We start from the raw sequence: 24,511 nt of genomic DNA, 5'->3' as shown, positions 1-24,511 counted from the left end.
CTCTGCTCAGCAGGGAGCCTGCTTCCCACTTTCTCTGCCTGCCTCTCTGCCTACTTGTGATCTCTATCTGTCAAATAAATAAACTCTTCTAAAAAAAAGATTTTATTTATTTTGCAGAGAGAGGGCACAAGCAGAGGGGAGCAGAGAGCAGAGGGAGAGGGAGAAGCAGGCTCTCCATGGAGCAGGATGCCTGAGGCAGGGCTCCATCCCAGGATCCTGGGGGATCATGACCTGAGCCATCCAAGCACCCTAGCCTTAGGGAATTTAAGTCTGGTCCCAAGAGACGTTGGATATGTGAATTGATAGTGACAAGGTCAGGAACCTTGGAAATATCTAGGCTTCCCCATATAGCTCTACAACAAAATAAATGATCTTTTTGCCAAGAACAGTTAACTTCTTTAGTAAATAGATCTACACTGGTTCTGCCCTAAAGCTATAGTTGTAGGAAAAAGGGACCCACCATTGTTGATATGTATAAAATAGTTATAGGCCAGAAAGTTTGGGTTGTTTTTTTTTTTTTTTTAAAGATTTTATTTATTTATTTATTTATTTGACAGAGATCACAAGTAGGCAGAGAGGCAGGCAGAGAGTGGAGGGAGCAGGCTCCCTGTTGAGCAGAAAGCCCGATGTGGGGCTCGATCCCAGGACTCTGGGATCATGACCTGAGCTGAATGCAGAGGCTTTAACCCACTGAAGGCAGAGGCTTTAACCCAACTGAGCCACTTAGGTGCCCCCCAAAGTTTACATTTTCTATCTTAAAATCTTCTAGGAATGTCTCATCTTGGGGCACCTGGGTGGCTCAGTTGTTAAGCATCTGCCTTCTGCTCAGGTCATGATCCCAGCATCCTGAGATTGAGCCCTGTGTAGGGCTCCCTGCTCTGCAGGGAGCCTGCTTCTCCCTCTCCCATTCCCTGTTCTTGTGTTTCCTCTCTCATGCGTGTGCTCTCTCGCTCTCTCTCTCTCTGTCAAATAAATAAAATCTTAAAAAAAAAAAGAAAAAAAGAAAAAAGAATGTCTCCTCTTTAGTTCTGTCCTCCTCCCTCCATAACTAACTATTGGCAGATGGGATCATAAGTTTCTCCTACTCTTTATTACTGTGTTTTTCACTTAACTATGTCTGTATCAGTGTAAAAATTCTAGCTCATTCTTTTTAACATGAAAATTGTGTTATATTGTATGAATGTACCATAATTTAACTAGATCCCTCTTGATAGACATGTTTCTAGTTTTTGCTGTTACAAATCATACTATGATAAACATCTGTGTGTGAGTGTGTGTTTATATATTCTTCCAGATATACTTGTAAGGTAAATTTTTTTTCATCCTAATTGCTGCATCAGTGGATATGTGCATTTCCAGTATCCGTAAGATAATATTACCAGATTGCCTGCCAAAGAAATTATATGAATTTATAATCCTTCATACAGCTTCTGAGCATGCCTGTTTCCAGTATCTTCTATTTATTGGACTTTGAAGTGTTACCAATTTGATGGAGGGACAAATTCCATCTTGTGTTGATTTACATTTCTTTGAAGGTATACCGATACATATTTTATGATCTAAATGGCCATACTGTAGTTGTTAATTTCTGCATTCTTTTGTTCTAGAAAGATACAATCCTTCTTCTAAAACTTCAAATGGACACCAGTCTAAATCGTAAGTTTATTGCTTAATAAGTTTGTCTGTTTTGTTAAGAGTCTGTCTGTAGTGTGTATGTATTAGCCCAACACTTAAATATGTGTATTTAATCTTTTAAGGAAGGAGTAAGCAAACTTATGTAAAAGGCCAGACAGTGAAATAATTTAGGCCTTAGGGGCTTAGATGATTTTTGTCCCAACTAGGCAGGCAGCCCTTCTGTTGTGGTATGAAAGCAAATATAGACTGTGGGTGCGATTGTGTTCCAATAAAACTTTAACTTTTTAACTTGCCTTAATTTGCTTACACCTCCTCTAAGATTACAGTTTTTCTCATCTCTTAGAGTGTTTGTGGGTAGGTTGATACTTCGTTTTTAATAAAGAAGACCAAACAATACAGGATTCTTAGTAAGCCCTCCATTTAACTGCTTTGTGTAGAATATTAAGTCAGCATAGTTTGTACTGTCTTTTAAGTTTTCCTCCTTCTGTAGGTAAAACCAGGAATATATATCAAAATGTAATCAGGCTAATATGTTGGATGATAATAAATTCCAGCTCAGAAATGTACTCCTCAATTCCTAAGACAAGTTAACTCAGTGATTAAAACAAAATTCTGAAGAAGCTATGGCCACAGTGCTAGCTTTCAAAGCTATAACCTGTAACCTGTACTGAAAACCTCAGCCTCTTAACACTGAACAAAGGAAAAACTGAGAATGAAGTTATGTGAATGCAAGAAATCCCCCCTGCTACAGAATTGAAATTATATTCATATTTATCATATTTATTTGTATGCAAAGAACCGGTAAAAGCCTACCATGTATGTGTGAATCACTTTGGTTGCTGAGGGAACAAAAACATGCAGGACCTTGAGCCATCTGGTAAAAGCTTTGACATCTCCATGTGTGTGAACAGGTTCATTGAGCTGCCATTATTAAATCATAAGGGCTGAGAGAATTCAGAGTAAGTACATTTCCTTGCAGGATATCAGTCATAGAGATGCACTAAGCCCTTGTCCAAAAGAAAACTCTTTTTTTCTGTCCTGTTTAACTGGGCCAGCCTTAAAACACTATTCATAGTTCTGTAATCATCCGGTTACTTTGTTTCAAGGTGATCTTTTAGGGGATAATCTGAATTTGGGATCAGATATAGACACTCAGGCTAAGCTTTGAGGGGAAAGTATCAGTAGTTATTGGAGTGAAAGAAGATTTCCTTTCCACTGATTGGAGACTGTCATGAGATTTTAAGAAGAAAGGTAATAGAACTATTAGTAATGAGAAATTAAGCATTTTTCTAGTGGTTTTCCCTAAGCTTTGTATTAATTTTTGTTCTCCCGTAAAAAGGCAAAGAATATTTTATGGGTCATTACTCAGATTCTTTATTTTAATGTTGATTTTATGACCATAAGGGAAATTTAAATCTGTAATTTTACTTTGAAAAATGAATTTCAGAAACTATCAGTTTACAGAATTTATTTGTGTGTGGGGTTTTTGTTTTTTTTTGTTTTTTTTTTTTTTTTAATTTGAACTTTAATCAAGGAAGATTTAGAACCTGGAGTTTATTTTTAGTTCATACGTGGTCATTTCTATTTTATAGCTAAGTTTCTTACCCCAGATTGTTACTTCTCCAGAGAACAGTCATCTTTCATACCAAGGCGTTTATGAACTAGTGCTTGGATTTTGTGTTCTGGTTTTCACAATTACGAAGTTGTATGAATCTCTTCGTGGAATATGAGGGACACTGAAAGAGAATTGCTGATACTTTCATTTTATCTTCCTTCTTTTTTTAGGAGTTTTATCTCTAGTGGACTGTTGGGTATGAGTATGATCATTTGTTTTAATATGAATGAGTGGGTGTGGATGCAGTTAGAAAAATAGAGATAACAACTGAGTTATAAGAGTTTGTAGAAGGTGGCTTATTTAATTTGAAAAGAAGGTTACATGTTTTACTTATGGAAAAGTGAGAGCTTTTGAAATGTTTACTTCCTCCTTTCTCAGTTTTTACCCTGGCTGTGAAGCACACCAGAGTAAGACTTCCTGGTTCTTTTCTTTGTTTTTTGGTTTTTTTTTTGTTATTTTAAAAATAAATCTTTGTCTACCACCATGATTATTTCTAGAATGATTCGTAGCTATTTAATACTCTGGTGTGCCATGGTACACTGTTAGAAAATTACTAACTCTTTCTGCCTTTTCCCTCTAGCATGTTAAAAGATGACTTAAAACTAAGCAGCAGTGAAGACAGCGATGGGGAGCAGGTGTGTCTACTGCTTTATGAATTTCCAGTTTCGTACAGTATTGGTTTGCATTGTATTTTTTTTAAAGATTTTATCCATTTATTTGACAGATCACAAGTAGGCAGGGCCACAGGCAAAAGAGAGGGGGGGAAAGCAGGCTCCCTGCCAAGCACAGAGGCTGATGCTCAGCTCTATCCCAGGACCCTGAGATCATGACCTGAGCCGAAGACAGAGGCTTAACCCTGTGAACCACCCAGGCACCCCTGCATTGTATTTTATAAATACTAGAATCCAATGATACATACATGATTCATTTATTTAAAATAAGCTCCTTACTGCTTTCTGACAGTGGAATGTTGTTATATTCTGCTCTGTCTTTAAACCTTTTTTTATTTTTAAATTGGCTTTTCCATACTACTTAATCATGAATCAGAATATTCTCATGAAACGTGAGATTATTGGCAAGAACTTTTAACAAAGCTTTTCATCTTAGCATGGCAGTTAATTATTCTTTAGGTAACAACAGTGTGTCCTAAGTGTTATAGGTAAACATTGAGGCTACATTAGAGCTGCTAGTGTTCTATTAAGAATTCAGATATTGGGTGCCTTGGTGGCTCAGTTGGTTAAGCCTCTGCCTTCGATTGAGGTCATGATCTCAGTCCTAGGATCGAGTCCACATGGGGCTGTCTGCTCAGCAGGGAGCCTGCTTCCTTTCCTCTCTCTGCCTGCCTCTCTGCCTGCTTGTGATCTCTGTCAAATAAATTAAGATCTTGAAAAAAATTAATAAAAAAAATCTCAGATATTTTCACGCTAAGCAGATAGAGTGCTATTTATTCATTTGCATTCCCTCTCATGTTTTACTTTTAGGATTGTGATAAGACAATGCCAAGAAGTACACCAGGAAGGTATGCATCCTTTTATTTCTTGTTTTACTTGGAGGGGTGGGTATCACCTGATAGCATTATAGTAATATTATAATCGACCTTATAGAGTAAATATTATTGTAGTGGCGATTGTACAACCTTGTAAATTAACTAAAAATCATTGAATTGTACACTTAACATGGGTGAATTCTGTGGTATATAAGTTATACCTCAGTAGAAATCTTTTTTAAAGGTAAGAGCTAATGGCTGAGCAGCATATTAGAAACTTTTTAAGAAAGTATTTCATTTATAAATGACATTCTGGATTCATAGACCTGTAACAGCATAACAAACAGTAAACATTTTAAATAAAGTTGATTGTCAGATTTGGGTGTTTTCCTGCTGTTACTGTAAAAAAAAAAAAAAAAAAAAAAAACTTCTGGTCATTTATATGTTTTATCTCTTTTTAGTAACTCTGAACCTTCACACCATAATAGTGAAGGCGCTGATAACTCCAGGGATGATTCTAGCAGCCACAGTGGATCTGAAAGCAGCTCTGGATCTGACTCAGAGAGTGAAAGTAGCTCCAGTGACAGTGAGGCAAATGAGCCATCCCAGAGTGCATCTCCTGAGGTGAGAGGGAGGCAGGGTGTCTTCCATAGGCCTCCCATGGCCCCTGGTGATGGCCACTTAAGACCTATTCCAAATACAAAAGGTGAAGGGAAAGAAGGTTAAGAAATTGAACTGGGTATCTTAGAGGAAGCTTAGACACTTAGTTTCATTGTTATTTGAACAAACATTCAGTCTAGATTAGAAATTACTTGAGGTCATATTTCCAGTCCCTAAGATACTGGATTGGTTTAGTTTAGGCTCTCTTTTTATATCTCAGCATGGTAATTCATGTTATGTAGTTATTGTGAATAAAAGGAGTCTTATATTTTATAATTTTACTATAGGTTGGTAAAAGAAGGTTAAAAATCTCTATCAGTACCTACATCATTTGTTTACTTTTTGGAATTAAGTATATGCTGTGGTCATTTTGTAATTTTACCTTTGAAGTTAGGTTCCTGATAGGAATCTTTAATGTATGTCTGTTTGTTTATTTGTTTATTTATTAAGATTTATTTATTTATTTGACAGAGATCACAAGTAGGCAGAGAGGCATGCAGAGAGTGAGAGGGGGAAGCAGGCTCCCCGCTGAGCAGAGAGCCCAACGCCGGGCTCGATCCCAGGACCCTGAGATCATGACCCGAGCTGAAGGCAGAGGCTTTAACCTACTGAACCACCTAGATGCCACCTGTTTGTTTATTTTTAAAATATTTTATTTATTTATTTGGCAGAGAGAGACATAGCAAGAGAGGGAACACAAGCAGGGGGTGTGGGAGGGAGAGAAGCAGGCTTCCCACCAAGCAGGGAGCCAGATGCAGGGCCTGATCCCAGGACCCTGGGATCACGACCTGAGCCAAAGGTAGATGCTTAACGACTGAGCCACCCAGGTGCCCCATCTTTAATGTTTAAGGATCCTATGTAATATCAGGCTTACCTTCGCATTCAAGTGATGAGAGCTCTGACAGTCAATATTCAGCCCTTTGCTTTAGTTCAATCAGAACTGTGAATAGCAGATGCCTTTGTGGTCTTAGATGTGCTTTTTCGTCTTCCTTGAGATCGTTGAGGACGGGAGAAGCTTCATTATTGACAAAAGCATACTTATTTCTCTGTTTTTCAGCCTGAACCACCACCAACAAACAAATGGCAACTTGATAATTGGTTGAATAAGGTGAACCCACATAAAGTGTCACCAGCTTCTTCTGTGGATAGTAACATCCCATCATCTCAAGGCTATAAAAAGGAAGGCCGAGAACAGGGCACTGGGAATAGCTACCCTGATCCGAGTGGACCTAAAGAAACGAGTTCTGCTACTCCTGGACGAGACTCCAAAACTGTACAAAAGGGATCAGAAAGTGGGCGAGGGAGGCAGAAGTCCCCTGCACAGAGTGACAGCACAACACAGAGGAGAACTGTAGGCAAAAAACAACCCAAAAAGGCTGAGAAGGCAACTGCTGAAGAGCCCCGGGGAGGCCTGAAGATAGAAAGTGAAACCCCTGTAGACATGGCTTCCAGCATGCCCTCCAGCAGACATAAAGCAGCCACCAAAGGCTCAAGGAAACCCAATATTAAAAAGGAGTCCAAATCTTCCCCTCGACCTTCTGCAGAAAAAAAGAAATACAAGTCAACGAGTAAATCTTCCCAGAAATCAAGGGAAATCATAGAAACAGATACCTCATCCTCAGATTCAGATGAAAGCGAGAGTCTTCCTCCTTCCTCACAAACTCCTAAGTACCCTGAGAGTAACAGGACTCCCGTGAAACCCTCCTCAGTGGAGGAAGAAGATAGTTTTTTTCGGCAACGAATGTTCTCTCCTATGGAAGAGAAGGAACTTCTTTCACCCCTTAGTGAGCCTGATGACAGGTATCCACTTATTGTGAAGATTGACCTGAATCTCTTGACCAGAATACCAGGAAAGCCTTATAAAGAAACAGAGCCACCCAAGGGGGAAAAGAAAAATGTGCCAGAAAAGCACACAAGAGAGGCTCAGAAACAAGCCTCAGAAAAAGTTTCCAACAAAGGCAAGAGGAAACATAAGGTTTGTAAAGAGTTTTTGTTGTTTTGTTTTTAAACATCAGAATCTGAAATGCAGTGGAAATCTCAGTAAGCCAGAAAATACCTGGTTGAGTCATAGCTAGGAGAGAAAATAGAGGTTGAGCCTGAGACCCTGGGAAGGCTCCAGACCGAACCGTCTCTTGAGGACCAGTGAGCCTCTCTCTGCCTGTCTCCTTTAGTTTCTCATCCAGTAAGAAATGAGCCAGTGATTCTGTTTAGCATATGTGCTGGCCAGGGTGGAGGTGAGAGTAAAGCAGGGATTGCAAACTGGCCTTCACAATGTTCTTAATGTTTTTTTGATTTTAAATGTCTTTAGTTGGGATATATATTTTTCAGGTTGTGACAACCTTTAACATTCCCTTCTCTTTCATGCCCAGACCAAGTCACACCTTTTAAACTGCTAATTCCAGCTTCCAGATTGATTCACCAATTTGGACACATCTTTAGGAACTTACCAGTTCTCTGTACAGATCTGTGCTCCAGCTTATTTCCCTTTTCGAACACCCATGTCTACAAGTTCACGACTAAATACATTCGCTCGCACATGGCCAGCTCTTGTCCTAGATTTATCTGGGGTAATTTGGATTTAGAAGTGAAGCTTGGTATATGTTGAAGGTCAGCCTTTTTAGATCCAGGAGATGTGAAAACCCACAGATGTCTATGACTGGAAGATAAGGGACATGTAATGAAAAGAGCTGAACAACTTTCATGTATAGACAGGGATTCTTTGGGAAAAAGAGTTTGATCTTTCAGCTCTAGTGAGAAATTTTTAGAGGAAAGTAAATTTTAATGATTTATAAGAAGAATAGTATGATTTCTCCTGATACGTATGTGTGAATATGATCATATAATACCAAAGAGGTGAGCAGGTGGACAGATAGGTACCAGAATAGTTGTACCAGGTAGACTCAGAGCAAAACCCCAGTCCCAGCTGACCTTGAGAGTCTCACATGAGAGGATAGAAATAATAAAGCATTTTCTTAAAATGAAGTGAGCTGGAGGTCTTTCCTCATTTTCTTAAGACCACAGTACATTGTACAGATGATGAAGTATATTTGAACAAACTAGAATAATACCCTTTTTTCTTAGACTCTTCAAAAATTGAAGATATTTAAAAGTTTGGATTTATAGAAAACTGAAGCTTACTACTTTGGGTGATATCCCTAATGAGTTTCCATTATTGTAGTATAGGGAAGCTTTTTCGGCTGGTAAGTTTAGGCTGCTGGCCCCTCTAGAGCTACAACCTCAAGTTGCTGGACATTGTTGCAGGATTTAATTCATAGACTTATATGAAGTAAGAGCTTATAAACAATGGACTATGCTCCTTAGAAAACTAAGGAGCTTAATGGAATTGAGAATTGGTCCTCTGGTGCTTGAAAAATATTACATATTCTTTATAAGATTTTATAAAATATAAATAAAGTCTTAAAAAAAGATTTTATAAAATATAGAAATACAATATAGAGGGACGCCTGGGTGGCTCAGTTGGTTGAGCAGCTGCCTTCGGTTCAGGTCATGATCCCAGCGTCCTGGGATCGAGTCCCACATCGGGCTCCTTGCTCGGCGGAGAGCCTGCTTCTCCCTCTGCCTCTGCATGCCATTCTGTCTGCCTGTGCTCGCTCTCTCCCCCTCTCTCTCTCTGATAAATAAATAAAATCTTTAAAAAAAAAAAAAAAGAAAAAGAAATGGAAAGATCTCCTTTAAAAAAAAAAAAGAAGAAATACAATATAGAATGCCCTTTTAATTCTTTTGTTTAAAATTCTATAGTATATAACTTAAAATGGAAAACCCCCTTCTAAAAGAATTGCTCATACTCTTTCCCTTCCCCATATCTCATTGGCATGTTTTATTCCTCCCATCCTTTTTATGTCAACACGTGTAAGTTGGATTTTTTTTTTTAAGATTTTATTTATTTATTTGACAGAGATCACAAGTAGGCAGCGAGGCAGACAGAGAGAGGGGAGGAGGAAGCTGAGCAGAGAACCCAATGCGGGGCTCTATCCCAGGACCCTGGGATCGTGACCTGAGCTGAAGGCAGAGGCTTTAACCACCGAGGCGCCCCTGGATTTTGATTTTATAAAATCAGGATCAAGTCTAGAAACTTGGTAATGATTTTTGAGATTTATGGGCTTTGGTAAAATTAAGTGTCAGGGACAGTTCTTGAAGATAAAGCAGATGGTACTGAGAGGGGAATTTCAGCCAACGGTAATGAAGGATGTAGATTCTTTTGTATCATGTTTTTATGTGTCCACTTTTAATTGTTGGTGTAGAGAACAGATTCTTTTGTTATGGCAGAATGTTTTGGATTCGTGAGGTCTGATACTTAAAGCAATAGGAAAACTTAGACTCAGTCAGGAAGGTAGCTTTGGCAGTTATACATGGTCTCACAGCTTTTGTTTCAGCAAAAAGAATTTTTCACAATCGTTAGGCCTGGCTATAATAAAAAATAATGGACAGTAACAAGTATTGGCGAAGATGTGGAGGAGTTAGAATTTTCATACAGTGCTGTGAGAATATAAAATGATAGGTAACCGCTTTGGAAGTTTTGGCAGTCTTTAAAAAGTTAAACACAGGGATGCCTGGGTGGCTCAGTTGGTTGAGCGGCTACCTTTGGCTTGGGTCATGATCCCAGCGTCCTGGGATGGAGTCCCACATCTGGCTCCTTGCTCAGCAGGGAGCCTGCTTCTCTCTCTGTCTCTGCCTGCCACTCTGTCTGCCTGTGCTCGCTTACTCTCTCTCTCTGACAAATAAATAAATAAAATAGAAAAAAGAAAAAAAGTTAAACACAATGTTACTTTATGACCCAGCAATTCCACTCCATTCCACTTAGGTACATACCAGAGAAGTGAAAATAATGTCTGCACAGAGACTTACACTTGTATGTTCACAGCAGTATTACTTATATTAGCCAAAAGTGGAGACAGCCCATATGGTCATTAACTGATAAATGGATAAAAAAGTGTGATATAGGGGCGCCTGGGTGGCTCAGTGGGTTAAAGCCTCTGCCTTCAGCTCAGGTCATGATCCCAGGGTCCTGGGATCGAGCCCCATATCGGGCTCTCTGCTCAACAGGGAGCCTGCTTCCTCCTCTCTTTCTCTGCCTGCCTCTCTGCTTACTTGTGATCTCTTTCCATCAAATGAATAAATTAAAAAAAAATTTTTTTTTAAAAGAAGTGTGATACATGCATAAAATGGAATATATACAGGTATAACCACAAATGAAATCCTGATACATGCTACAGTGAACCTGAAAAATATTCTACTAAGTGAAAGGAACCAGACACAAAAGGCCACAAATGTGATTCCATTTATATGAACTGTCTAGAATAGACAGTACCATAAAGACAAATATATAGGTTAGTGATTACTAGAGTCTGGGGTCAAGGGAATGGGGGGAATGCCTGCTGAAGGGCACAGGTTGTCTATTAGATGACGAGAATGTTCTAGAATTGTTTGCAGTAATGGCTGTACACCTCTGTGAATATACTAAAAGTCATTGAATTGTGAACTTTTAAAGAGTGGATTTTATGGTATATGAATTATATCTTAATTATAATTCACACACACACACACACACACACACCCCAAATTATTAGGATGAATAGATGTCACCTAAAAGACTGTAGGAAATGTGTTTCAGTGTTTGGGCTCTGTTTATCTAAAATAGGAGACTTCTTCTCAGCCTTGAAATTCAGTTTACTGAGCCTTATTTAAATGAATTCTTTCATTTCATATTTATCTTCTTTCTGGAACTTATCAGGGATAAATTATTTGAAGGTGACTCCTGCTGGAAACTGAAATTAGACAAATAAAAATCAAATATAGTAGTTGCTTTTCTCTTTTTTTCATCTAGAATGAAGATGATACCCGAGCCAATGACAGCAAGAAACCCAAAACAGAGGACAAGAATTCGGCAGGGCACAAGCCATCCAGCAACAGAGAGTATGTCCCCAAAACATGTCACGTGTGTTAATATGTGTATGTCATTTGCCATTGGGTACTTTGTAATGTGCTCTGTATGTCATGTCCATGTAAATGTTGTACATATACCAACCAGTAGTAGAGGAGGAAGCTGTTAGCTAATTGCAATGGAAAGTTTTTAAGATTCAGTCTCTTCTTCCTTTCTTCTTTCTGTAGTGGAGTAAGGTTGAGTACATGATAAGAATTAAAGTTTTACCACTTTCTGGCTAGATGATAAGCTTATCTGGATCTGTCAAGAGACCAGTTTCTAACTTAGGAACTTCGTATCTTCATCATTCATCTTCTCATTTATGTAACTAATATTTATTGAATACTTGTGTGACAGGCCAATATTTAGGTACTGGGTATACATACAGCCAGGGGGTGGAAAACAGGTAAGATGCCTGTCCTCATGAAATGTACACTCTTACTTTGTTTTGTAGAAATCATATGTCCTAATACTTAAATAGGGAGAAATAAATTTGTCTTGAAAGCAGGCAGAGAGAAATAGAAAAAAATCCATCACCCCCATATGATGTTATTAGAGAAATGAAGGCTTTTGTTTGATTTGGCAGGTCATCTAAACAAAGTTCTGCAAAAGAAAAGGATTTGTTGCCGTCTCCCACGGGGCCTGTTCCCTCAAAAGATCCAAAAACAGAGCATGGCTCTCGGAAGAGGACTATTAGTCAGTCATCTTCTTTAAAGTCAAGTAATAATAGCAACAAGGAGAATAGTGGCAGCAGCAAAAACAGTTCCTCCACATCAAAGCAGAAGAAGACTGAAGGGAAGACTTCCAGTAGCTCGAAGGAGGTCAAGGTAAGGCATTGGGAGTGTGAGCCTTTTGAAAAGCAATCTCATTGCCTTAGGAATTCTCTGAGGTGGCATTGTGCTTTGATGATCTTGTAAAGCTCTCATTAAATTTATAGGCCTGTGCATTTTTACTCTCAAAATGTCATAATCTTGATAACTAACGTATGCAATTGACCTGAGACTGTGAAAGCAGTACTTCACCTGGCCAGGTGCGTATTAAGACAGAAACCCATAATTGGAAAAGTTGATTTTGGAAGAAAGTAGTCGATTATGATCTAATTATAAATTGCTCCAGCTCTGAGGCACCTGGGTGGCTCAGTGGGTTAAGCCTCTGCCTTCGGCTGGAGTCATGATCCCGGGGTCCTGAGAACGAGCCCCATATTGGGCTCTCTGCTTGGCAGGGAGCCTGCTTCTCCTCTCTCTGCCTGCTGCTCTACTTGTGATCTCTCTCTGTCTCTCTCTCTCTCTCTCTCTCTGTCAAATAAATAAATAAAATTAAAAATCTTTTAAAAAAATAAATAAATTTCTCCAGTTCTTATGGTTGAGTTGTCTGTGATTTGAAGTTGGCTTTGGATTTTTTAGAATTAGATTTTACAAGCAAGTGTATTACATAAAGTGATAAAGCAGCCAATCTGGCTTTGATTCATGGAGAAAATTCTTCAGCTGAGGTAGTACTGGAACTGTTCCTGGAGCATAATCTTAATATAGGGGACTGTTCTTCATGTTTTATGGGTGGAGAAGTGGGTCATAGAAGTTCTTTCAAGGCTGTACTTTATTAGACTTTCACCCTCACTTTATCTACCAGGTTATTTACATTATTTTCTAAACTGATCAGGAGCAAACTCTGACAAAATTAAAAAAACATCTAGATTTTTAAGGATAAAATTCACTGGGTTGTTATTTGTGACTTGAGTAAGCAAAGGTTTAAGAGTTGAAAAAATTGACCATTAAAGATAGTTACTCGTGCTTATTAAATGTGGCAGTTTAATGAAGTCTTTAAAATTGATGTGATTTTAACTGTGAACAGTGGCTCAAATTGAGATATACAGATGGCTTTTTCTCCACATGGACACTCTTATGTAGTAGTTTAGAGGGTTAGTCCTAGTGTCCTTAAGGAACCTGAGTATCCTCTTGGCCTCCTTCACCGTCCCAGTTCTGTGTCTACCTGCTAACTGGCTCTTTCTCCATTTTCCATATTTCACCTATGGGATTTGAGGCCTGAATGCTTATTTCTTAAAATTTCATAGCATTCTCTGTCTTTTTTAAAGATTGATTTATTTGTGGGCATCTGGGTGACTTAGATGGTTAAGCACCTGCCTTCAGCTTAGGTCATGATCCCAGGGTTCTGGGATTAAGCCCCTTAGCAGGCTCCCTGCTCAGCTGGGGCGGGGGGTGGGGGGAGGCTGCTTCTCCCTCTGCCTCTCCCTGCCTGCCAGTTCCCAGACTTGCATGCTCTCTCTCTCTGTCAAATAAATAAGTAAAATCTTTAAAAAATATATATTTATTTGAGACAGAGGGAGTGTGTGCCCGAGTTGGGCCAGGGGAGAATTTCAGGCAAACTCCCTCTTGAGCACAGAGCCCAATGTGGGGCTGAATCCCACGACCCCAGGATCATGACCTGAGCTAAAATCAAGAGTCAGAGGCCTAACTGAGCCACCCATGTGTAATCCCCTTCTCTCTTTAAATATATTCTTTAAGTGAGCTCACATGTTCGTTGGTTTTTTTGCTCTCATAGGTAAAACTGTGTCTCCTCTTTATTGGTTTGTCAGGTCCTTGAAAGCAGGGATTTGTATCTTGTTTTGTGTTTTCTCCATTGCTGCTTAGCTTACTGGGTAATCAGGAAATATTTGTTGGATCAAATGTAGATATTTGGTACTCTGTTGTTATTGAGAGAATAAAATATAAGCCCTGACCACTTTGATTTCGAGATCTTAGGGCTTTTAACAATTACTAAAATCACTAATGTTAGTCTTGGCAATTTCCAGTTTAGGCGATTATAAATGGGTTTATTAAAGAGAATCTGTAATTTAGTTGGAAGATACGCTTTTTCTTATTTTAGCAAAAGGAAAATTGCATATAATGGAAAACCAAAATTACATATAATTTTTATTTTGTTTTTTTCTGCATATTTGCTCATATTACCATATATCTGAAATATGGTTCCATAAAGTTGTTCGTTACAGTCTCTTACTATGCTTTTGGTATCTCTACTTAGGTTCCCCTTTTGTCTCTTACAGGCTCTTACTATGCTTTGGTATCTCTACTTAGGTTTCCCTTTTGTTCTTAACATTAGTTCTCTGTGCCATTTCCCTTTTTCCTTGATCAGTCTCATCAGAGGCTTATTAGTTTTCCTTGTCTTTTCAGAAAATAGCCTCTTTTACCTGTTGATTCTTTGTAGTTTATTTTTGTTTTCTATTTCAGTAACTTATAATCTTTATGATTTCCTTTTTTTTTAAAGATTTTATTTTTATTTATTTAACAGAGATCACAAGTAGGCAGAGGCAGGCAGAGAAGCAGGCGGGGGCGGGGGGAAGCAGGCTCCTTGCTGAGCAGAGAGCCCGATGTGGGACTCGATCCCAGGACCCTGGGATAATGACCTGAGCCAAAGGCAGAGGCGTTACCCCACTGAGCCACTCAGGCACCCCTATGATTTCCTTTCTTATTCTTTCTTTTTGCTTTGCTATTCTGTTTACTGACTTTTACAAATGGATACTTAGCTCATTAATCTTTAAATTAGTTTTAAGCCTTTTTTTCTTTCTCTAATATAAGCAGTTAGGCTGTATTCCTCTAAATACTACTTACATGCATCCTAGAAGATTTGGTGTGTTTTAATAACTCCGTTTAAAATCTTTTCTAATTTCCAGGATGATTTTATCTTTGACCCATGGGTTATTAAAAGCATGTTAGTCAAAAAAAAAAAAAAAGTTAGTCAATTTCCAAACATACTGAGATTTGCTAGTAGTCTTCTGATTCATGTTGCTACCTTAATTGCATTGGGGCTTGAAAGTAATCTTCATAGTAACAGTCTTTTGAAATTTGTTAATAAGATTTGTTTTATGAGAGTATGGTATATGTAGATTTTTGTAATGTTTTGTTAGCAAAGCATGTGTATTCTGCATATATTGCAGACACGGAATCTATGTAATTCAGTTAGATTAATCATCTTTTCAAACCTTCTTTATGCTGCTGTTTTTTTGTTTTTTTTTTTTTTAAAGATTTTATTTATTTATTTGACAGAGAGAAATCACAAGTAGGCAGAGAAGCAGGCAGAGAGAGGGAAGCAGGCTCCCTGCTGAGCAGAGAGCCCAATGCGGGACTCGATCCCAGGACCCTGAGATCATGACCTGAGCCGAAGGCAGCGGCTCAACCCACTGAGCCACCCAGGCACCCCTATGCTGCTGTTTTTGATGACTTTGTCCTTTTGTTCATTTTTCTACAAACATACAAGATTTGTCTTTTTTCCCCCTCTTACTTCTGCCAGTTCTTTTTAACTGAGATATAGTTGATACATAACACATTAGTTTCAGGTGCACACTGTGATCCAATATATGATATATTGTGAAATGCCCAGTACGGTAATTTTAGTTAACCTCCTTAACCACACAGTGATTTTACAAATCCCATGCATATAATTTTTATATAAGAAAAGTATGTTAAAATACATAGACAATTTCTGAACGTAATTTTAGTAATTTCAGTTTTCCTTCAGCATAATTACGCAATTGTGGAAGTACTTAGAAAACATAGAGGGAAAACTGGCCTAGTAATGTTACATTCCATCATAATATGCAGGAAGCCATTTCAGAAACATGGGAACTTGACTATAGAGAGCTTAGTATTTTCTCATATCCCAAGGCTTTTATTTTCATTCCTTGAGGTAAGCTGTATTGGGTAGAACTGAAAAGCTGTTATCGTTTAAGAAAAGAAATGGTTTATGGTTCCTTTTCAGTAGATTTTTTAGCATAAGCAGTACAATTATATATTGATTGGGTTTTTTAATGTTGAAACATGCATCTTAGGATATATTCTGCTTACTTTGTGTTTTGTTGTGGAAAGTGTATGTAGGGAAGCAGTTGAAAAGACAGACTCTCAGTCCCCACATAAAGGGCTATGTTGATAGGAGGTGCAATAAAGTTTAGGAAAGAAAGTGTCTAACCTTTTAAAATGTGACAGATCTGGATTTAAAGTCCAAATTCTAGGAATGCCACTTAAAAGCTGTTTGAATTTGGGTGAGTTACCCTCCTTGACATTGCTTTTTACTTTGTCCGCAAAGCAGTATACCTTCCAATAAGATTGTGGAAAGATTAATGACTGTGCTAAGTACCTAGTTAACTTAGTGCCTGATAAGTAGTAAGCACATAGTAAGTGTTAGATCTTATTATTGCTGTTTTCATTGACCAGTAATTATCAGTAAATTTTGTCTTAAGCAGTTCTCCTGTTCTCAAAGTAGGTTGTATCTTCCTTAGGTTTTACCTGGTGTCTAGTTCATTGCTTGGTACACAGTAGACCTCTGCTATTAGAGTGAATATTTTTAGTTATATAAAATGGACCTATTCTGTAAAAAGGGGTTTTATATTCTGAAGTTTAAAAATTTTGTAACAAGGAAATTAATTATTAAAGGCAGTGGAATTTTGTTCCCTTTCTACTAGTGGCTCAAAAAATACTTTCAGTTTAATTTTAATCACCTTAGAATTTTCAACATGCATACTTTTCCAACATTATGTATTTTCAACATTATATATTTTTTTGGTCAGGAAAAGGCTCCAAATAGCTCTTCTAACTGTCCTTCATCTACACCAACTCCTGATGCTTCTAAGCCTCGGAGAACAAAGCTTGCCTTTGATGACAGGTGAGAGAAATGTTTTTTTTATGCATTGGAGAAATCATTCCAGTCAGCATATAAGAAACTGGTAAAAATTCCTGTCAGTGACCAGAAGAATTCATACTTGTGGTGTGCTCCATAGAACATTCAGATTTTAATTTGAAAGGCACTCTACTAGTCCAGGTAGAATTCCTTTTTAACTGAGCTCTATGACTCCTAGGGGATGCAAGTAAGGTGCCTTCAAGTAGAACCTGACTGCTGCTGGTACCCTGTTTAACGTGGAGGCTTTCTTAAATAAGTAGAGGAGTGTTGAGGTTTTTCATCCATTTTGTTAAAAGGTTATTTCTCTTACCCACACATTCCTTTTATTCCAAATCTTTCAAACAACTTGGGAAAATTAGCATTTAATAAATACTAAGGAGCTTGATCTCTATTTTCCTAAGTAGAAAGTTTGTCATGAGTTGGCCAACACAAATTATGCTCTTAACCCAATAAAAACATTTGTCAGAAAACCTGGAACTGAATGTTTAGTAATGGATCATTTTCTTTACTTGAAGACATGAAAACTGAGGGATGCTAGAGAGGAAAATGGACAAGTAATATCTTACGAAAACATTTACTGTTTTATTTACTATAAAAATTTACATTGCAGAAATTATTCAGCAGACCATTATTTACAAGAAGCAAAAAAGCTAAAGCACAATGCTGATGCATTGGTATGTAAACATTCTGACATTTATTTATTTAATCAAATTAACTTAAATTTTCATTTATTGTTTGTTCTCATAGTATATCAGTATATCTCTCATTACCCTTATTCTCCTTTCTTCAGTCTGATAGGTTTGAGAAAGCTGTATACTATCTTGATGCTGTGGTATCTTTCATTGAATGTGGGAATGCATTAGAGAAAAATGCTCAGGAATCCAAATCCCCATTCCCTATGTATTCAGAGACAGTGGAGCTCATCAAGTAAGTGGGAAAACTTGGCTGTTATATCATTGGCACTATTACTTCTTTGGCTTATCTAGGAAGGGGCTGATACAGCTGTATACAGTAAAGCTGTGAAGGATCTTAATCCTTTATTGTCCTGGGATAAGGAGAATTAGATATTTCAATGGGTATTTATGCCTTTGTTTAGGTTGGGTTCTAATGTTCTGAGGACTAAGGAAGTCCTAAGATCAAGGTGAAGTACTATGTTTTGTGTAATTTGTTTGTTGCTTTAACTCACAGATACACTATGAAGCTAAAGAATTACTTAGCCCCTGATGCTACAGCTGCAGATAAAAGGCTCACGGTACTTTGGTAAGTGTTGTGTTCCAGCCTCTGCTAGATGACAGGCTGTTCCCTAAGAAATTGTGCTGTTTATGCCCTTCTGAATGTTATCCTTGATTTGGTCTTTAAAGTAGAAAATAAGTCAAAATTCGTACTGACTTAGTTGGTTTTGGTTGTTGTCAGTCTCTGATCCATTGTACTCATGGCAAAAGCCTTGTTAGGGTAGGACTGATGGTGGAACTCCGCTTGTCTCACATGGTCCCTTTTTCAGGCTCTTCTTTCAGTATCCTCTCTCCTTATTCACATATCCTCTGCCTTTCCGTAGGGAGCAAATGTTTAGCTTATTAAGAATAACGAATGTGGCTTGTTGGCTTAGTCCCAAGGCGATATTATCAGATCGTTTTTTCAGAGTATTTACTTTACCTGGCACTGGCTTTAACAGCTAGGAATGTAGTTGTGGATAAACTGACAGGGTCTTTTTTTGTCATGGAGTCTAGTATCTAGTGTGAGGAGACACAAATTAATCAAATTGTCACACAAGTATATGCATTCAGCACTTTGAAAGAAAAGTATAACTATAATAGAGTATAGAGACACTGGTCTCTGGGATATATGCAAGGGCTGGATGGTGGAAAGAAACTGGCAACTATCAAGGAACTAAAGGAACTACACATAAAGACCAAGGAGAAATGAAAGTGACTGGAGAGGTGGGCAGTGGTGAATGTGCAAAGTGTTTGCAAGCCGTTGTAAGGTTCCCATATGTTGCCTCAGATGCATAGTTGAGTTCCCTAATTTTTGTTGTTGAATTTCAGATATATATAATTTGATCTAGAGATTCTGCCCCTCAGTGATTTCTTTCTTTCTTTTTTTTTTTAAAAGATTTTATTTATTTATTTGACACAGAGAGAGAGAGAGAGAGAGATCACAAGTAGGCAGAGAGGAAGGGAAGCAGGCTCCCTGCTGAGCAGAGAGCACCATGTGGGGCTCGATCCCAGGACCCTGAGATCATGACCTGAGCCGAAGGCAGAGGCTTTAACCCACTGAGCCACCCAGGCGCCCCTCCTTAGTGATTTCTTTGAACGCATATGTTATAATGACATGTTGATGTCTTGTGGGTGAGGTTTTGATTTTTGATGGTCAACAAATAGGAGACTAGTCCTAAGGCTCTTCCCCTCCTTTTGGTATGTACCATAATCAGAACACGGCTTCCAGTTTTGCCTGAGAATTAGTGTCATTGACCTTATGCCGTGGTCTGTTCACATGAGACACTCCTCTGTTCTTGGACAATACAGAAGTTGTCTATGCATATGTGGTCAGAGTCCACTGTGCTGGTAAATAAGTTACCCTTTTCCATTGGCTAGCCTGCGATGCCAGTCTTTGCTGTACCTGAGGCTGTTCAAACTGAAGAAGGAAAATGCTCTGAAGTACTCAAAGACACTGACGGAGCACTTGAAGGTAAGTGTTGAAACAAGGAAGGTGCCTGTCCTAGGGGACAAGATTTGTTGGTGAACTTGTAAATAGGTTTGAAACTTCTTGGAAAGTTTTTAAATGTACATATATCTGATTGTAGAATCTTTGTAACCATACGCAGTAGCTCTTCCTAATATTTCTTTTTCTTTTTTTTAAGATTTTATTTATTTATTTGTCAGAGAGAGAGAGCATGCGAGCACAGGCAAACAGAGTGGCAGGCAGAGACAGAGAGAGAAGCAGGCTCCCTGCTGAGCAAGGAGCCAGATGTGGGACTCAATCCCAGGACGCTGGGATCATGACCTGAGCTGAAGGCAGCCGCTCAACCAACTGAGCCACCCAGGCATCCCTCTTCCTAGTATTTCAATGGATGGAGCCTCTTTCTGTCATGAGACCTAGTTTCTAATTAGCAGATGGCCTTCTGTTTTCACTACCATGCTTCCTCAGACTGTTCAGTTAGTTTCCTAAAATGTCTATGTGTTTTCCTCACACCCCCACATCAGTCTTCTTAAAATCCTGCCCTGGTTCTGAGTTCAGACTCTTCAGTAGCTTACTGTTGCTTGCCAGGTCAGGTCTGAGCTTCTTACCCAGACCTCAAGTCGTTGAGGTCTCTTTCTCCTGTTCCTTACCTAAACCTCTGCTCCCAGGAAACTATGGGTCACATCCATCCACAGCCTTTGCACAAAGTATGACTCACCTCTTCTCTGTCTGTTACTCATTCTCTGTCTTCCAGAACCCCTAGCTCTCACCTAAATAAGGTCTTCCTGTTGCACATTTACACACACACACACATTTTCTTGCTCTCATGCTTATATTTTGGGTTCTTAAATTTGTAAAGCATCTTAAGGAGTAATTCTGGCTCAGTGTGCTCTTGAATATATTTAATACTTCAGAAGTAGTATTTTTTTAATTATGTACATTTTATTTTTTCCACAGAATTCTTATAATAATTCTCAAGCACCATCACCTGGCTTGGGAAGGTAGGTAAATTTTAGTCTATAAAATATTTTTTGTGACAAAATGATTTATTTTTATGTAAAAGCAGGATGGGTAGGGCCCAGTTTCTAGAAATGAAAAGATGACAATTAAAAAATATTAAAACCATCTCTAATAAAGTATTTTTTAAAGTCTTCATTTTTCCTCTTTATTTTTTACTAAGTTGAAAATAACAATGAGCACAGGAGTAGGCAGGGGACATTTCACCTGTAGAAAACTGAGTTTTTTGACAGCACCTCAGTCCTTCTCAGAGTTTAATTTATTCAACTAGGGGTTTTTATCATTGAGTTTATCTTTATTTTACTCAGGTCTTGATACTGACAGAAATTAGTAACAGTGGCATGATTGTGGTTTCTCCTCCATCCCAGATCATCCCCCAAAAGGAGGACAATTACCATGACAGCTTTTGTTTTGTAATTTTTTTCTGTTCAGTTATTTTTATGTTAAATGACTTTGTCTTTGCTCTTGTGTATTTTCTGAACCAAATTTATAGTGCTGAAAGAGAAGATAAAAAAAATATTCACAACAAATCGCTTTTGTTCCCCCAACTTTTGTTTCATTTTCTTTTTTTTTATGGTCTTGGGCACTTCCACAAATTTTAGTACTGCTGAAATGAACTTCCCTGATTTCAACATGTGTTTCCTAAGAAATATTTAATGGACAGGAAGACTGAGATAAGTGCAGGTGAATGAAAAAGCTGAACCTCTTTGTCAGCTTTGAATAACTTGGTTAAACTAGGAAAGTACCAGAAATAATGGAGTTCAAAATAAGACATCCCTATCTACTACCACAGTTTTCTTGTGTTAAAATGTAAATTCCTCCCAACTTTCTACAAAACAACTTGAAAAGTACCCAGTTACTTGCCAGAATAGATGGAAAGTGTGTCCATCTGAGAGTGAGGTGAACTGCTGCTCTCAAGGTGTGTGACTTCCTCAGTTCTTTGCTGTCTTTTGTTCTGTTGCCATTCATTGAAACAGAGGGTCCAGATACAATGATTCACCATGGGCTTTAGTGAGCTAAATACTTAGAAGAGATTGTACTTCTGTGCGGGCTCTTCTAGTTTAAAAAGTCTTTATATTTTAATTTTTAAAGACTTTTTTTAAACTAGAAGAGCCCGCACAGAAGTACAGTCTCTTCTAAGTATTTATGAAGAGCCAGTAGAACATGGGTTTTGTCATGTTCACCACATTCGCATGAATAAGTTTCCTGTTTCTCTCTGTGTAGCAAAGCTGTTGGGATGCCTTCCCCTGTTTCTCCAAAGCTGTCGCCCGGCAATTCCGGAAATTACTCTTCTGGGGCCAGTAGTGCTACAGCAAGTGGTTCTTCAGTGACCATTCCACAGAGGATCCACCAGATGGCAGCCAGCTATGTTCAAGTTACGTCCAACTTCCTCTATGCCACTGAAATTTGGGACCAAGCTGAGCAGCTTTCCAAAGAGCAAAAAGGTAGGAAGTTCTCTAGAGAAACTTTGAAGGATGAAATTGTTGGAAGAGCTTTTATGATCTAATTAAGTGTCTGATCTGCATTTAGTTTATTAGGTAGTCTAGAGTTGACAGTAAAGTATTTCCTAATCACCATTGCTTACCAGTCATACAGAATGTATGGAGTTTGGTCAGAAATGCCTCTCACTGTACCAGTGATGCACACAAAACTAAAAACAGCTTTTGCTCTAGGACATATATGCCTTTGTTCTCGGCACATTAAGTGCAGCTTCAATTATAAAAATAATAAAATACCTGTTCTGTTTTAGGGTGGTTAACAGCCCTTGGCTTAGGCATAAAATTACATGCAGACATCTTGTACATATGAGATTTTTTTTTTTTAAAGATTTTATTTATTTATTTGACAGAGAGAGAGATCACAAATAGGCAGAGAGACAGAGAGAGAGATGAGGAGAAGCAGGCTCCCTGCTGAGCAGAGAGCCCCATGCGGGACTCGATCCCAGGCCCCTGGGATCATGACCTGAGCCGAAGGTAGAGGCTTAACCCACTGAGCCACCCAGGCACCCCATGAGATGTTTAATATATAAGAAATCACATTCAGGGGCACCTGGCTGGCTCAGTTGCAGGAGCATTTGACTCTTGGTCTTGGGGTCATGAGTTTGAGTCCCATGCTGGGTGTAGAGATTACTTAAAAAAAAAAATCATGCTGGAATATTGGAAAACTTGTGTGATAAAGGAGACAACAAAATATATCAGTTTCTAGCATTCTTAAATATTAGGTTATATGACGCTTTTGTACCTTAAGTTTGTTATCTCCCAAAATAAGAATTGATAATTATAAAGTATTTAAAGGTCCCAGAGAAGAATCACTATATTGTACACTGAAATAAATGTAACAACATGTTACCTATACTGGATTTTATTTTATTTATTTTTTTAAAGAGCGTGCACGCATGTGAAGCGTCTTGGGGAGGCAGAAGGAGAAGGAAGGAGGCAGAAGGAGAAAGAGAATTCCAGGCAGGCTCTACACCCAGTGCGGAGCCCCAAGTAGGGCTTAAACTCATGACCTGGGCCAAAAATCAAAAGTTAGACACTTGACCGTCTGACTCACCAGGGCGCCCCAACTATACTAGATTTTATTTTATTATTATTTTTAAGATTTTATTTATCTGTTAGAGAAAGGCAGTGAGAAAGGGAATATAGGCACAGAGAGTTGGGGGGTGGGGAGAAGCAGGCTTCCCTCTGAGCAGGAAGCCCGATGTGGGGCTCCATCCCTGGACCCTGGGATCATGACATGAGCCAAAGGCAGATGCTTAACTGACTGAGCCACCCAGGCGCCCCTATATTGGATTTTAAATTTAAAAATAAGTAAATAAAGGATCCTAGGCAAAAGTACTATATAAACACCATCTTATTTTCATAGTTGTTATTAGCGAATATATGTGTGTGTGGCAGCTGTTCAGATAGACCCTTTGTAGAGAAACACTGCACTGGTCAATCAAGTCTCCTTTTTTCATAGAGTGTATTTAAATATGTTTAATATAAACAGGTAATGAGATGAAGATGAAGATTCTTACCCCTAAGGAATGATAATGGTGGGAGAAACGTAGAAGAGGAACCTCAGCATCTAACATAAAATTGTGTCCCTGAAAACCTGATTCTTTCCTAAAATTTTAAATATTGTCACTATTGCTCAGGAAAGGTTACAAAAGCAGGAATTCTTACTAAATCACTCCTGCTTTACTTTCCATTTTTCTTCCCTATGCCTGTTTTCTAGCCTTGTTTTTTTTTTGTCCTTTCATTCTCTTTGTCCTTTCACTTTTACTTTTTGTGTGGTACTTTTCAAATGTTGACTAAAGGGAAGATAATGGCACAATGATCCCTGAGCATCTTTCATTCAACACATTTTCCTAATTTTGTTTCACCTCACCCTCTCTCTGAATCATACTTTTCTTGCCCTGCTGGAGTATTTAAAGCATTTCCCCTGAACATACTTAGGTGTATGCATCGTTGGGTGATACGGATTTTTCAAGGACATGATCGTCATGCCTTTTTTTTTTTTTTTTCTTTTTTAAGATTTTATTTATTTATTTGACAAAGATCACAAGTAGGCAGAGAGGCAGGCAGAGAGGGGGTGAGGAAGCAGACTCCCTGCTGAGCAGAGAGCCTGATGTGGGGCTCTATCCCAGGACTCTGGGATCATGACCTGAGCCAAAGGCAGAGGCTTTAACCCACTGAGCCACCCAGGCTCCCAATCGTCGTGCCTTTAACACAGCCACCAAAATTAACAGAAATTCCTTTCTGTCACCCAATACCTAGTCTGTCCTCCAATTTTCCTGTTATTGCAAATATGT

The 24,511-nt window shown here is 38.5% G+C and overlaps 1 protein-coding gene across 3 annotated transcripts in view; it reads left to right on the top strand.

Annotated features, from left to right (window-relative positions):
- The window catches only part of AFF4 (ALF transcription elongation factor 4), a 96,730-nt gene that overhangs the window by 64,975 nt on the left and 7,244 nt on the right, over nucleotides 1-24,511 (top strand). For all 3 annotated transcript variants that reach the window (XM_059174566.1, XM_059174564.1, XM_059174565.1), the window contains 14 exons: nucleotides 1,608-1,656; nucleotides 3,831-3,885; nucleotides 4,732-4,769; nucleotides 5,198-5,360; nucleotides 6,454-7,371; nucleotides 11,242-11,330; nucleotides 11,924-12,164; nucleotides 16,913-17,007; nucleotides 17,633-17,696; nucleotides 17,813-17,949; nucleotides 18,211-18,282; nucleotides 19,614-19,707; nucleotides 20,656-20,699; nucleotides 21,940-22,160. In XM_059174566.1, coding sequence (XP_059030549.1) covers nucleotides 1,608-1,656; nucleotides 3,831-3,885; nucleotides 4,732-4,769; nucleotides 5,198-5,360; nucleotides 6,454-7,371; nucleotides 11,242-11,330; nucleotides 11,924-12,164; nucleotides 16,913-17,007; nucleotides 17,633-17,696; nucleotides 17,813-17,949; nucleotides 18,211-18,282; nucleotides 19,614-19,707; nucleotides 20,656-20,699; nucleotides 21,940-22,160 — 2,280 coding nt within the window. The remainder of the gene's footprint in view (nucleotides 1-1,607; nucleotides 1,657-3,830; nucleotides 3,886-4,731; nucleotides 4,770-5,197; nucleotides 5,361-6,453; nucleotides 7,372-11,241; nucleotides 11,331-11,923; nucleotides 12,165-16,912; nucleotides 17,008-17,632; nucleotides 17,697-17,812; nucleotides 17,950-18,210; nucleotides 18,283-19,613; nucleotides 19,708-20,655; nucleotides 20,700-21,939; nucleotides 22,161-24,511) is intronic.

This window comes from Mustela lutreola, chromosome 5 (assembly GCF_030435805.1).
Source record: "Mustela lutreola isolate mMusLut2 chromosome 5, mMusLut2.pri, whole genome shotgun sequence".
Classification (NCBI taxonomy): Eukaryota; Metazoa; Chordata; class Mammalia; order Carnivora; family Mustelidae; genus Mustela; species Mustela lutreola.
This window is presented reverse-complemented; position numbering and strand designations above follow the sequence as displayed.